Genomic DNA, 12,388 nt, shown 5'->3' with positions numbered 1-12,388 from the left:
CAGACGTCCAGGCATTTTGCCAGGCTTTGGTTAGATTTAAGCCTGTGTTTTAACCTGTTGCTCCCCCGTGGAGCTTAAACTTGGTTCTCAAGGTTCTTCAAGGAGTTCCGTTTGAACCCCTTCATTCCATTGATATTAAACTTTTATCTTGGAAAGTTCTGTTTTTGATGGCTATTTCCTCGGCTTGGAGAGTCTCTGAGCTATCAGCCTTACAATGTGATTCTCCCTATCTGATTTTTCATGCAGATAAGGTAGTTCTGCGTACCAAACCTGGGTTTTTACCTAAGGTGGTTTCTAACAAGAATATCAATCAAGAGATTGTTGTTCCATTGTTGTGCCCTAATCCTTCTTCAAAGAAGGAACGTCTTTTACATAATCTGGACGTAGTCCGTACCTTGAAGTTTTACTTACAAGCTACTAAGGATTTTCGTCAAACATCTTTCCTGTTTGTTGTTTACTCTGGACAGAGGAGAGGTCAAAAAGCTTTGGCAACCTCTCTTTCCTTTTGGCTTCGGAGCGTAATAAGCCTAGCCTATGAGACTGCTGGACAGCAGCCCCCTGAAAGGATTACAGCTCATTCTACTAGAGCTGTGGCTTCCACCTGGGCCTTCAAAAATGAGGCCTCTGTTGAACAGATTTGCAAGGCTGCGACTTGGTCTTTGCTTCACACTTTTTCAAAATTTTACAAATTTGATACTTTTGCTTCTTCGGAGGCTGTGTTTGGGAGAAAGGTTCTTCAGGCAGTGGTTCCTTCCGCTTAATCCTGCCTTGTCCCTCCCATCATCCGTGTACTTTAGCTTTGGTATTGGTATCCCACAAGTAATGGATGATCCGTGGACTGGATACACTTAACAAGAGAAAACATAATTTATGCTTACCTGATAAATTTATTTCTCTTGTAGTGTATCCAGTCCACGGCCCGCCCTGTCCTTTTAAGGCAGGTCTAAATTTTAATTAAACTACAGTCACCACTGCACCCTATGGTTTCTCCTTTCTCTGTTTGTTTTCGGTCGAATGACTGGATATGACAGTTAGAGGAGGAGCTATGTAGCAGCTCTGCTGTGGGTGATCCTCTTGCAACTTCCTGTTGGGAAGGAGAATATCCCACAAGTAATGGATGATCCGTGGACTGGATACACTACAAGAGAAATAAATTTATCAGGTAAGCATAAATTATGTTTTTCTAATCTCTTGTGCTGGCTGCTTTTGTTTTGGGATGCTACGGATTAACACCGTATCCTGTCCTTCAACATTGCTCACTGTATATATATATATATATATATATAGATTTTCCCAGTCTTGGTGAGCACGGCTGATTGCCGATTTGAGTTTTGACTTGTCTTGATGAAGGCTTCTGCGAAAGCCGAAACGTCGACCTACAAATGTTGTGACAATAAATGAAAACTTTTTGCTGACACGCAATTTTCACAAACCCTGAGAGTGCCCTTCATTTCCTACTTCAGTTATATATATATATATATATATATATATATATATATATATATATATATATATATATATATTACTTTCTGTATTAGACATCATTACTGTATCATTGTGTCTTTGTCTCTCTCATCTCACCCACAAGCAATAATGTCACGGTGCACTGCTGAAAAAATGTCCAAACGATCCAGAGATACAGGCACTCACTGGGATTTTTTATAAAAAAATCATTTATTAGTTCAATTAAAATCCAAACATAACGTTTTGGCACATTACTGTGCCTTTGTCAAATGTCAGAATAACAAGTACACCAAAGCACCTAAAACTTATTATATATATATGTATATATATATATATATATATTACTTTCTGTATTAGACATTGTTACTGTATCGTTGTGTCTTTCTCTCTCTCTCTCTCTTTCTGTATTAGACATTGTTACTGTATCGTTGTGTCTTTCTCTCTCTCTCTCTCTCTTTCTATATATATATATATATATATTACTTTCTGTATTAGACATTGTTACTGTATCGTTGTGTCTTTCTCTCTATATATGTATATTACTTTCTGTATTAGACATCGTTACTGTATCGTTGTGTCTTTCTCTCTATATATGTATACTACTTTCTGTATTGGACATCGTTACTGTATATTGATGTCTTTCTCTTTCATGCACATATTTTTTTTCTCACTCTATCTACCTCTGTATCTCTGTCTCTCTCTCTCTCTAGATCTTCTCTGTCTCTCTCCCTCTATCATAAGCTGCTTCATCTAACTCTCTCCTCTCATTTATTTGATAGTCGTGCCTGGATCAGCTTCTCTCTAAACTCAGTGTTGCTGAGCAGCAGTGGTCCGGTCAGGCCTTGTGCTTCCATAAGCAGTACAAGCAGATGCTCAAAGATTGCGGCCTTAACCCCCTGGAAAGCTGATCCAAGGAACCATGCGGACACCTACAAGTACTGTATTGAGAATCAGTCCCTGGACTATAAAACAATGATGCCAATTAAATGACAGTTTACATGTTTTATATGCAGATAGTATACAGCAGAAAGTAAATACTGCATTACACTCTATGTTTATAATTGTGTTTTATACCCCATTAAAATACAATTTTTTGAGTGTGGTTGAAAACAGCTAGAAGTGTTGGTTTTGTGAATTTACTGAAGGTGAACACCCAGGTAAAGTATGTAATTCATGCAATGCCTAGTGGTGAGTGGGAAAGTACTTTATGCTGTGCCGAGTTGTAAGTGTACTTTATGCTGTGCCGAGTTGTGAGTGTACTTTATGCTGTGCCGAGTTGTAAGTGTACTTTATGCTGTGCCGAGTTGTGAGTGTACTTTATGCTGTGCCGAGTTGTGAGTGTACTTTATGCTGTGCCGAGTTGTGAGTGTACTTTATGCTGTGCCGAGTTGAAAGTGTACTTTATGCTGTGCCGAGTTGAAAGTGTACTTTATGCTGTGCCGAGTTGTAAGTGTACTTTATGCTGTGCCGAGTTGTAAGTGTACTTTATGCTGTGCCGAGTTGTGAGTGTACTTTATGCTGTGCCGAGTTGTGAGTGTACTTTATGCTGTGCCGAGTTGTGAGTGTACTTTATGCTGTGCCGAGTTGTGAGTGTACTTTATGCTGTGCCGAGTTGTGAGTTTTCTTTATGCTGTGCCGAGTTGTGAGTGTACTTTATGCCGTGCCTAGCTGTGAGTGAGAGTGTACTTTATGCCGTACCTAGCTGTGAGTGAGAGTGTACTTTATGCCGTACCTAGCTGTGAGTGAGAGTGTACTTTATGCCGTACCTAGCTGTGAGTGAGAGTTTACTTTATGCCGTACCTAGCTGTGAGTGAGAGTGTACTTCACGGTGTGCTTTGCTGTCAGTAGGAGTGTACTTCACAGTGTGCTTAGCTGTCAGTAGGAGTGTACTTCACGGTGTGCTTAGCTGTCAGTAGGAGTGTACTTCACGGTGTGCTTAGCTGTCAGTAGGAGTGTACTTCACGGTGTGCTTAGCTGTCAGTAGGAGTGTACTTCACGGTGTGCTTAGCTGTCAGTAGGAGTGTACTTCACGGTGTGCTTAGCTGTCAGTAGGAGTGTACTTCACGGTGTGCTTAGCTGTCAGTAGGAGTGTACTTCACGGTGTGCTTAGCTGTCAGTAGGAGTGTACTTCACGGTGTGCTTAGCTGTCAGTAAGAGTGTACTTCACGGTGTGCTTAGCTGTCAGTAAGAGTGTACTTCACGGTGTGCTTAGCTGTCAGTAGGAGTGTACTTCACGGTGTGCTTAGCTGTCAGTAGGAGTGTACTTCACGGTGTGCTTAGCTGTCAGTAGGAGTGTACTTCACGGTGTGCTTAGCTGTCAGTAGGAGTGTACTTCACGGTGTGCTTAGCTGTCAGTAGGAGTGTACTTCACGGTGTGCTTAGCTGTCAGTAGGAGTGTACTTCACGGTGTGCTTAGCTGTCAGTAGGAGTGTACTTCACGGTGTGCTTAGCTGTCAGTAGGAGTGTACTTCATGGTTTGTCTTTCTGTGCGTCCAGTAATTATTTGGAACGTAATTCCGGGTGTTTGTGTGGCAGTGTACTTTAGGTATGCGTACCTGTGATTGTAAGGCAAGTTAGGGTATGCCCATTAGTGAGTGGGAATATAAATGAAGGATATTCTTAAAGGGCCACTAAACCCAAAATCTTTCTTTCATGATTCAGATAGAGAATAAAAATTTAAACAACATTACAATTTACTTCCATTATTTATTTTGCTTCATTTTTTAAATATCCTTATTTGAAGAAAAAGCAATGCACATGGTGAGCCAATCACATGATGCTTCTATGTGCAGCAACCAATCAGCAGCTAGTGAGCATATCTAGATATGCTTTTCATCAAAGAATATCAAGAGAATAAAACAAATTAGATAATATAAGTAAATTAGAAAGATGTTTAACATTGCATTCTCTTTCTAAATCATAAAAGAAAAAATGTCGGTGGCATGTCCCTTTAAGCGAGTGTGCTCCGGTTTGTCCCAGCTGTGAGAAGAAATAGAATTTTCGGCTTGCCTGACTGTAAATAGCAGTGTAATTTAGAATGTGCCCAACTTTGACCTGGAGCTCAGTTCAGGGAATGTAGGTAGAAGGTACTTTGTTCTCAGATAGGAGCGGGTACATAGTTAGGTGTGCTCTGGAGTGTGGATAATTCCTGTCATGCCTGGAATAAGTGTAGTTAATTCTGTGAGTTGCATGTGTTTCCAGGTGTCTATACATCTATGTATGAGCGTGCCTGCTAAGTATTATGTGCATAGATTCATTGTTCCCTAATAGCTATATATATCATCAGTGAGTCTATCTGTGCTCATGTATTTACTGCTGGGCAGTAATTAAACTCCCATAAAGTGCAGGCTGTGCAAATAGCATATCAGCAAATTAGAAATATACAACAGGCAGGATAAGATGTCTATTCATAGTCCCAAATATCACAGGCAATGTATGTCCTGTTAGGTTCACTTTTTCATTCCTCGCTGCTCTGTGCTTTCCTCTCGGGTCTTTGGGTCTCTGTCTGTTCTTTCAGCACTTTCTTCTCCTGTAGAGATAATAGATTGTAATTTGCCTTCTCATTGATTTATCAGCACTAATTTGAGCGTATACAACACACACACAGAGACATTTTTATAAAATTATTGTATATGGGCAAATAAAATAACATACACCTAGATTACGAGTTTTGCGTTAGAGGCTGTGCGGTGCTAACGAACAGTTTTGTCTCACCGCTCACTTACAAGGACCGGCTAATGCTGCTTTTTAAGCCTAACGCACAACTCGTAATCTAGCCGATAGTTTGTAAGATTTTCCAGCCATGAGGATGAAAACCTTTCTAAACCAGAACTGTCACTTAAAGGGATAGAAAAGTCAAAATAGAAATGTGCTGGATGCCTGTCAGTTTTAAATAGAAGCGGCATACACACATATGCTATGCAATTCCGTGCACCAGTATTCAAGCTCAGAGAGCTGGCGATGGTGTGTATTGTGTTTGTGAATACTTAATGTGTGTCATATAAGCCAGGGCTGACTCTGAGAAGGTGTAGTGTCTGAATACTGGTGCACTAGGCACTCTCAGCATATGTGTGTATGCCACTAAAAAATAGTACTAACTTTTACTAGAACCATTTTTTCTGATGGAAATATATATGAAAAATGCTTCTATTTGAAAATTGTAATACACCTAAGCACATTTCATTTTTGACATTTCTATCCCTTTAAACAATGAGTTTGGGAAGGTCATGTTTATCTATACAAAAAAACACAGAAGGTGCCACATTATGCAGGAAAGGGTAAAATAGGGTAAAATCATCACTTACAAACATATATTGTATTATAATATGGTCGTCTTGTGATTCCTGCGCGATGTGGCGCCTTCTGTGTTTTATGTCTGTATAATATGTGCCTGTGTAAAAAGAGCTGCCGGTGTTTGCAGATTTATATTATCAGGACGGTTATTTTTCCATTTACAAAAAATTTAGAAAAAAAAATCTATGCACACCGGAGGTAACGGACTAAAATTATTCTTTTATTAGCATAAAATTATTTTTTCCTTTATTTATATATATGTAATTTTTTGTTTTTGTTTATTCTACTTCACAGCCAAATAATTTTATATGGATTTAATATTCATTTTTTATAGCTTTGTTTATTAAAGGAATTTATTGCACTTTCCTCTTTAAAGCACTTATTGAGTTTCTAATTCTATAGAGATACTGGTCTCTAAACGTCACAGCTCATTATGATTCTATATTACTTCAGGGCTATTTTGCTAATACAATATGAGCATATACATCCCCATTAGAATGTGCACTGTGCTTTAGGTCTGTGTCTCATATTGCTCCTCACCTGTTGTAATTTGTAATCCGTTTGTCCTGTTGGGGCTGTTTGTTGTCCAGTGGTCACTTGGTCAGATGTGTCATCTTCATAGAAGAGCAGAGGAGAGAGTCCAATCTAACGATAAAGAGTAAGTGATAGAATAGGCTGTGACACCAGAACAACCTATGCCCTATGTGAGACCATTGTCTGGTAAAGCATTCCCCATATTGGTAGGAAAACGTGGGTGCTATTTCAGCTAATTAAAGGGACACTGAACCCAAATTTTTTCTTTTGTGATTCAGATAGAGCATGACATTTTAACCCCTTAATGACCGAGGACGTGCAGGGTACGTCCTCTTAAAAAAGTCACTTAACGACCAAGGACGTACCCTGCACGTCCTTGGTTTGGAAAGCAGCTGGAAGCGATCCTGATCACTTCCAGCTGTTTTCCGGTTATTGCAGGATGCCTCGATATTGAGGCATCCTGCAATAACATTTTTTACCCCTCCGGTGCAGAGAGAGCCACTCTGTGGCCCTCTCTGCACCGGACATCGATGGCCGCATTCGTTGGTGGGTGGGACCTGAAGTGGAAGGTGTGTGGGCGGCCATCGATGGCTTCTTAGTCAGAGAGGGGGGCGGGATCGGGGGCGGTATCGCCGGGGGCGCGCACGGGTGCGCACGCGTGCACGGGGGGTGCTGGGCGGGCGCGTGCACGGGGAGGGAGCGGGTGGGAACCACTTACACTACAGAAACTGTTTTTTATTATGGGGAGAAAGGAGGGATAAAATCCCTGATAAAAGTCATCTAAGGGATCTGGGAGGGGGTGGGGGATTAGTCTTGGGGGGGGAAGCTACACTGCAGAAAAACCAAAAATAAAAAAAAATAAAAACATTTTTATATGCAAACTGGGTACCAGCTGCCAGTACCCAAGATGGCCCCCAATAAGGCAGAGGGGGAGGGTTAGAGAGCTGTTTTGGGGGGGATCAGGGAGGTTGGGGGCTAAGGGGGGGGATCTTACACAGCAGCATATGTAAATATGCTATATAAAAAAAAGGATACCTTTTATTTTAGTACTGGCAGACTTTCTGGCGGGACAATTTTTGGGGTGGGGGAGGAAAGAGAGCTCTTTGGGAGGGATCAGGGGGTCTGATGTGTCAGGTGGGAAGCTGATCTCTACACTAAAGCTAAAATTAACCCTGCAAACTCCCTACAAGCTACCTAATTAACCCCTTCATTGCTGGGCATAATTCACGTGTTGTGCGCAGTGGCATTTAGCGGCCTTCTAATTACCAAAAAGCAACACCAAATCCATATATGTCTGCTATTTTTGAACAAAGGAGACCCCAGAGAAGCATTTACAACCATTTGTGCCATAATTGCACAAAATGTTTGTAAATGATTTCAGTGAGAAATCTAAAATTTTGAAAAATTTAACGTTTTTCTTTATTTGATCGCATTTGGCGGTGAAATGGTGGCATGAAATATACCAAAATGGGCCTAGATCAATACTTTGGGTTGTCTACTACACTAAAGCTAAAATTACCCCAAAAAGCTCCCTACATGCTCCCTTATTAACCCCTTCCCTGCTGGGCATAATACACGCATGGTGCGCAGTGGCAATTAGCGGCCTTCTAATTACCAAAAAGCAACGTCAAAGCCATATATGTCTGCTATTTCTGAACAAAGGGGATCCCAGAGAAAAATGTACAACCATTTATGCCATAATTGCACAAGCTGTTTGTAAATAATTTCAGTGAGAATCCTAAAGTTTGTGAAAAAGTGAACAATTTTTTTTATTTGATCGCATTTGGTGGTGAAATGGTGGCATGAAATATACCAAAATGGGCCTAGATCAATACTTTGGGATGTCTTCTAAAAAAACATATCTACATGTCAATGGATATTCAGGGATTCCTGACAGATATTAGTGTTCTAATGTAACTAGCGCTAATTTTGAAAAAAAGTGGTTTGGAAATAGCAAAGTGCTACTTATATTTATTGCCCTCTAACTTGCAAAAAAAAGCAAAGAACATGTAAACATTGGGTATTTCTAAACTCTGGACAAAATTTAGAAACTATTTAGCATGGGTGTTTTTTGGTGGTTGTATATGTGTAACAGATTTTGGGGGACAAAGGTAGAAAAAGTGTGTTTTTTTCAATTTTTTCCTCATATTTTATATTTTTTTTTATAGTAAATAATAAGATATGATGAAAATAATGGTATCTTTAGAAAGTCCATTTAATGGCGAGAAAAACTGTATATAATATGTGTGGGTACAGTAAAAGAGTAAGAGGAAAATTACAGCTAAACACAAACACTGCAAAAATGTAAAAATAGCCTTGGTCCCAAATGGACAGAAAATGGAAAAGTGCTGTGGTCATTAAGGGGTTAAGCAACTTTCTAATTTACTCCTATTATCAAATTTTCTTTATTCTCTTGGTATCTTTATTTGAAATGCAAGAAGGTAAGTTTAGATGTCGGCCCATTTTTGGTGAACAACCTGGGTTGTCCTTGCTGATTGGTGGATTAATTCATCCACCAATAAAAATGTGCTATCCAGAGTTCTGAACCAAAAAAAAAAGCATAGATGCCTTCTTTTTCAAATAAAGATACCAAGAGAATGAAGAAAAATTGATAATATGAGCAAATTAGAAAGTTGCTTAAAATTGCACGCTCTATCTGAATCATGAAAGAAAAAAAAATGGGTTCAGTGTCCCTTTAACCCCTTAATGACCGAGGACGTGCAGGGTACGTCCTCAAAAAAAAGGCAGTTAACGCCTGAGGACGTACCCTGCACGTCCTCGGTGTGGAAAGCAGCTGGAAGCGATCCTGCTCGCTTCCAGCTGCTTTCCGGTTATTGCAGTGATGCCTCGATATGGAGGCATCCTGCAATAACCATGTATGGCCATCCGATGCAGAGAGAGCCACTCTGTGGCCCTCTCTGCACCGGACATCGATGGCCGGTATCGTTGGTGGGTGGGAGCCGACGTGGGAGGCGGGTGGCGGCCATCGATGGGTCCAGTGATGTGGAGGGGGGCGGGATCGTGGGCGGGGATGACCCGGGGGCGCGCACGGGAGCGCGCGTGCACGATAGGGAGGGCGCGTGCACGGGAGGGAGCGGGTGGGAACCGCTACACTACAGAAAATATGCACCATAGGATTTGCTCATCAGTGTTCTATAACATAAAAATAATCAAAATAAAAAGCGGAATCCGGGGGTGTTTACTTAGTATGTGGGAGGGAAGCTACACTACAGAAAAAAAAATGGGGAAAAATAAAAAAAAACAACCTTTTTTTCTGCAAATTGGGTACTGGCAGATAGCTGCCAGTACCCAAGATGGCCCCCAAAAAGGCAAAGGGGGATGGTTAGAGAGAAGTTTGAGGGGGGATCAGGGAGGTTGGGGGCTAAGGGGGATCCTAAACAGCAGCATATGTAAATATGCTATACAATTTTTTTTTAAAAAAAAAAGATTCCCTTTATTTTTGTACTGGCAGACATTCTGCCAGTACTTAAGATGGCGGGGAAAATTGTGGGGTGGGGGAGGGAAGGGAGCTGTTTGGGAGGGATCAGGGGGTGTGATGTGTCAGGTGGGAGGCTGATCTCTACACTAAAGCTAAAATTAACCCTGCAAGCTCCCTACAAGCTACCTAATTAACCCCTTCACTGCTAGACATAATACACGTGTGATGTGCAGCGGCATTTAGCGGCCTTCTAATTACCAAAAAGCAACGCCAAAGTCATATATGTCTGCTATTTCTGAACAAAGGGGATCCCAGAGAAGCATTGACAACCATTTGTGACATAATTGCTCAAGCTGCTTGTAAATGATTTCAGTGAGAAACCTAAAATTGTGAAAAATGTAACGTTTTTTTTAATTTGATCGCATCTGGCGGTGAAATGGTGGCATGAAATATACCAAAATGGGCCTAGATCAATACTTTGGGTTGTCTACTACACTACACTAAAGCTAAAATTAACCCTAGACGCTCCCTACATGCTCCCTAATTAACCCCTTCACTGCTGGGCATAATACACTTGTGGTGCGCAGTGGCATTTAGCGTCCTTCTAATTACCAAAAAGCAACAACAAAAGCCATACATGTCTGCTATTTCTGAACAAAGGGGATCTCAGAGAATAATTTACAACCATTTATGCCATAATTGCACAAGTTGTTTGTAAATAATTTCAGTGAGAAACCTAAAGTTTGTCAAAAAAATTGTGAAAAAGTGAACGATTTTCTTTATTTGATTGCATTTGGCTGTGAAATGGTGGCATGAAATATACCAAAATGGGCCTAGATCAATACTTTGGGGTGTCTTCTAAAAAAAAAATATATACATGTTAAGGGATTTTCAGGGATTCCTGAAAGATATCAGTGTCCCAATGTAACTAGCGCTAATTTTGAAAAAAAGTGGTTTGGAAATGGCAAAGTGCTACTTGTATTTATTGCCTTATAACTTACAAAAAAAGCAAAGAACATGTAAACATTGGGTATTTCTAAACTCAGGACAAAATTTAGAAACTATTTAGCATGGGTGTTTTTTGGTGGTTGTAGATGTGTAACAGATTTTGGGGGTCAAAGTTAGAAAAAGTGTGTTTTTTTCCATTTTTTCCTCATATTATATAATTTTTTTTATAGTAAATTATAAGATATGATGAAAATAATGGAATCTTTAAAAAGTCCACTTAATGGCGAGAAAAACGGTATATAATATGTGTGGGTACAGTAAATGAGTAAGAGGAAAATTACAGCTAAACACAAACACTGCAGAAATGTAAAAATAGCCTTGGTCCCAAACGGCCAGAAAATGGAAAAGTGCTGCGGTCATTAAGGGGTTAAGTGCTTTACACAGCTTTTTAGCAGTGTTTTGAAATCTGAGGCCACTCCAATCCATTAGAAAATTTGGTTGCAGGTGCACAGCTCCCAGTTGTTCTGCATATTGTGGGATTGTCACAAATTCTTAGCTCTGCTCGCTGTCCCTCTCACTGCTCCCCATAATTTTATACAAACTGCCCTCTCCCAAACCCGCCGCACCCATCTCCCAATTCCGCCTGTGATGTGACCATCCCCAGTTTACCATGACTGTCCCTATAATATAGCAGGAGTCATATTAGTGTGTTCTAATGTTACATTTGCAACATATTGGGATACTCCTATAATAATTTGTCCTGGATTTATCAGGTCCTTTTAGCTGTGGAATCTGGTAAGTAAAAAAGGTCCCTATAAACATGGAGGGTCATTTTTCACCAAACCAACATTGGAAACGTGTTGCAAATAAACAATGAAAATGACTGATGATCACCTCAACACTGAAAAGAGGCAGCTGTTAACATGCCAATATTTATCAAGTGTTCAATTTTGATTAACCTTATTTTTGTTAAATGGTAAAACCAGGTTTCAAACACTATAGGCATCATCATCAATGTTTAATTATTTTGCTGACATGTTTTACTTTTGTAATCTTCTGAGAAAAAGATGTTTTGTTGTAGTTTTTCATGTTTACCGCACAATGACATTCATAATTTGGTCATCTTACCTAATTAGAATGTCCAGGCTTTTAATAGATTGGAATGCCATATACAAGGATAAATAAGACACAATTTAAAAGGAAATTTAAAAAAAAAACACATATTAGGCATTTTCTTACAATAAAAGCATATGGACTAGAAAGGGGGCAATTTGTTTTAAAACATGACACTAATTGAGCAATTCTTTATAGTGATTCTGCACCTCTAGTATACAGAATTTCTCTTTGTATCCCACTCTGTGTCTTGGAGATACTTACAATAAAAATGTGCTATATGAAGGTGTACAGACATAAAGTAGTGGATGCTGATATTCTGGGGGATCGTTTGTACACCAGAATTGTAGATTTATTGTGAAGCATAGGGCAGGGATAATGGGGCATATCTATCAAGCTCTGTATGAAGCTTGAGGGCCCGTGTTTCTGGCGAGTCTCCAGACTCGCACCTGTCTGCCTGCTCTGAGCAGGCAACAGAGATCGCCGGAATTCAATCCGATCAAGTACGATCGGGTTGATTGACACCCCCTTGCTGGCGGCCAATTGGCCGCAAGTCTGCAGGGGGCGGCGTTGCACCAGCAGCTCACAAGAGCTGCT

General features: G+C 40.2%; 2 protein-coding genes across 7 annotated transcripts in view; one reads left to right on the top strand and one right to left on the bottom strand.

Annotated features, from left to right (window-relative positions):
* The window catches only part of CCDC153 (coiled-coil domain containing 153), a 61,557-nt gene extending 58,981 nt beyond the window's left edge, over nt 1–2,576 (top strand). For all 6 annotated transcript variants that reach the window (XM_053691359.1, XM_053691364.1, XM_053691360.1 and 3 more), the window contains one exon: nt 2,244–2,576. In XM_053691359.1, coding sequence (XP_053547334.1) covers nt 2,244–2,372 — 129 coding nt within the window. In that variant the 3' untranslated portion in view covers nt 2,373–2,576. The remainder of the gene's footprint in view (nt 1–2,243) is intronic.
* The window catches only part of NHERF4 (NHERF family PDZ scaffold protein 4), a 54,211-nt gene continuing 43,478 nt past the window's right edge, over nt 1,656–12,388 (bottom strand). The window contains exons 10-11 of the mRNA XM_053691140.1: nt 6,298–6,402; nt 1,656–4,993 (exon numbers count right to left, since the gene is read on the bottom strand). Coding sequence (XP_053547115.1) covers nt 4,922–4,993; nt 6,298–6,402 — 177 coding nt within the window. The 3' untranslated portion in view covers nt 1,656–4,921. The remainder of the gene's footprint in view (nt 4,994–6,297; nt 6,403–12,388) is intronic.

Source organism: Bombina bombina, chromosome 8, assembly GCF_027579735.1.
Source record: "Bombina bombina isolate aBomBom1 chromosome 8, aBomBom1.pri, whole genome shotgun sequence".
NCBI classification, from domain to species: domain Eukaryota; kingdom Metazoa; phylum Chordata; class Amphibia; order Anura; family Bombinatoridae; genus Bombina; species Bombina bombina.
The sequence above is the reverse complement of the archived record's forward strand: the minus strand, read 5'-3'. Positions and strand labels throughout refer to the sequence as shown.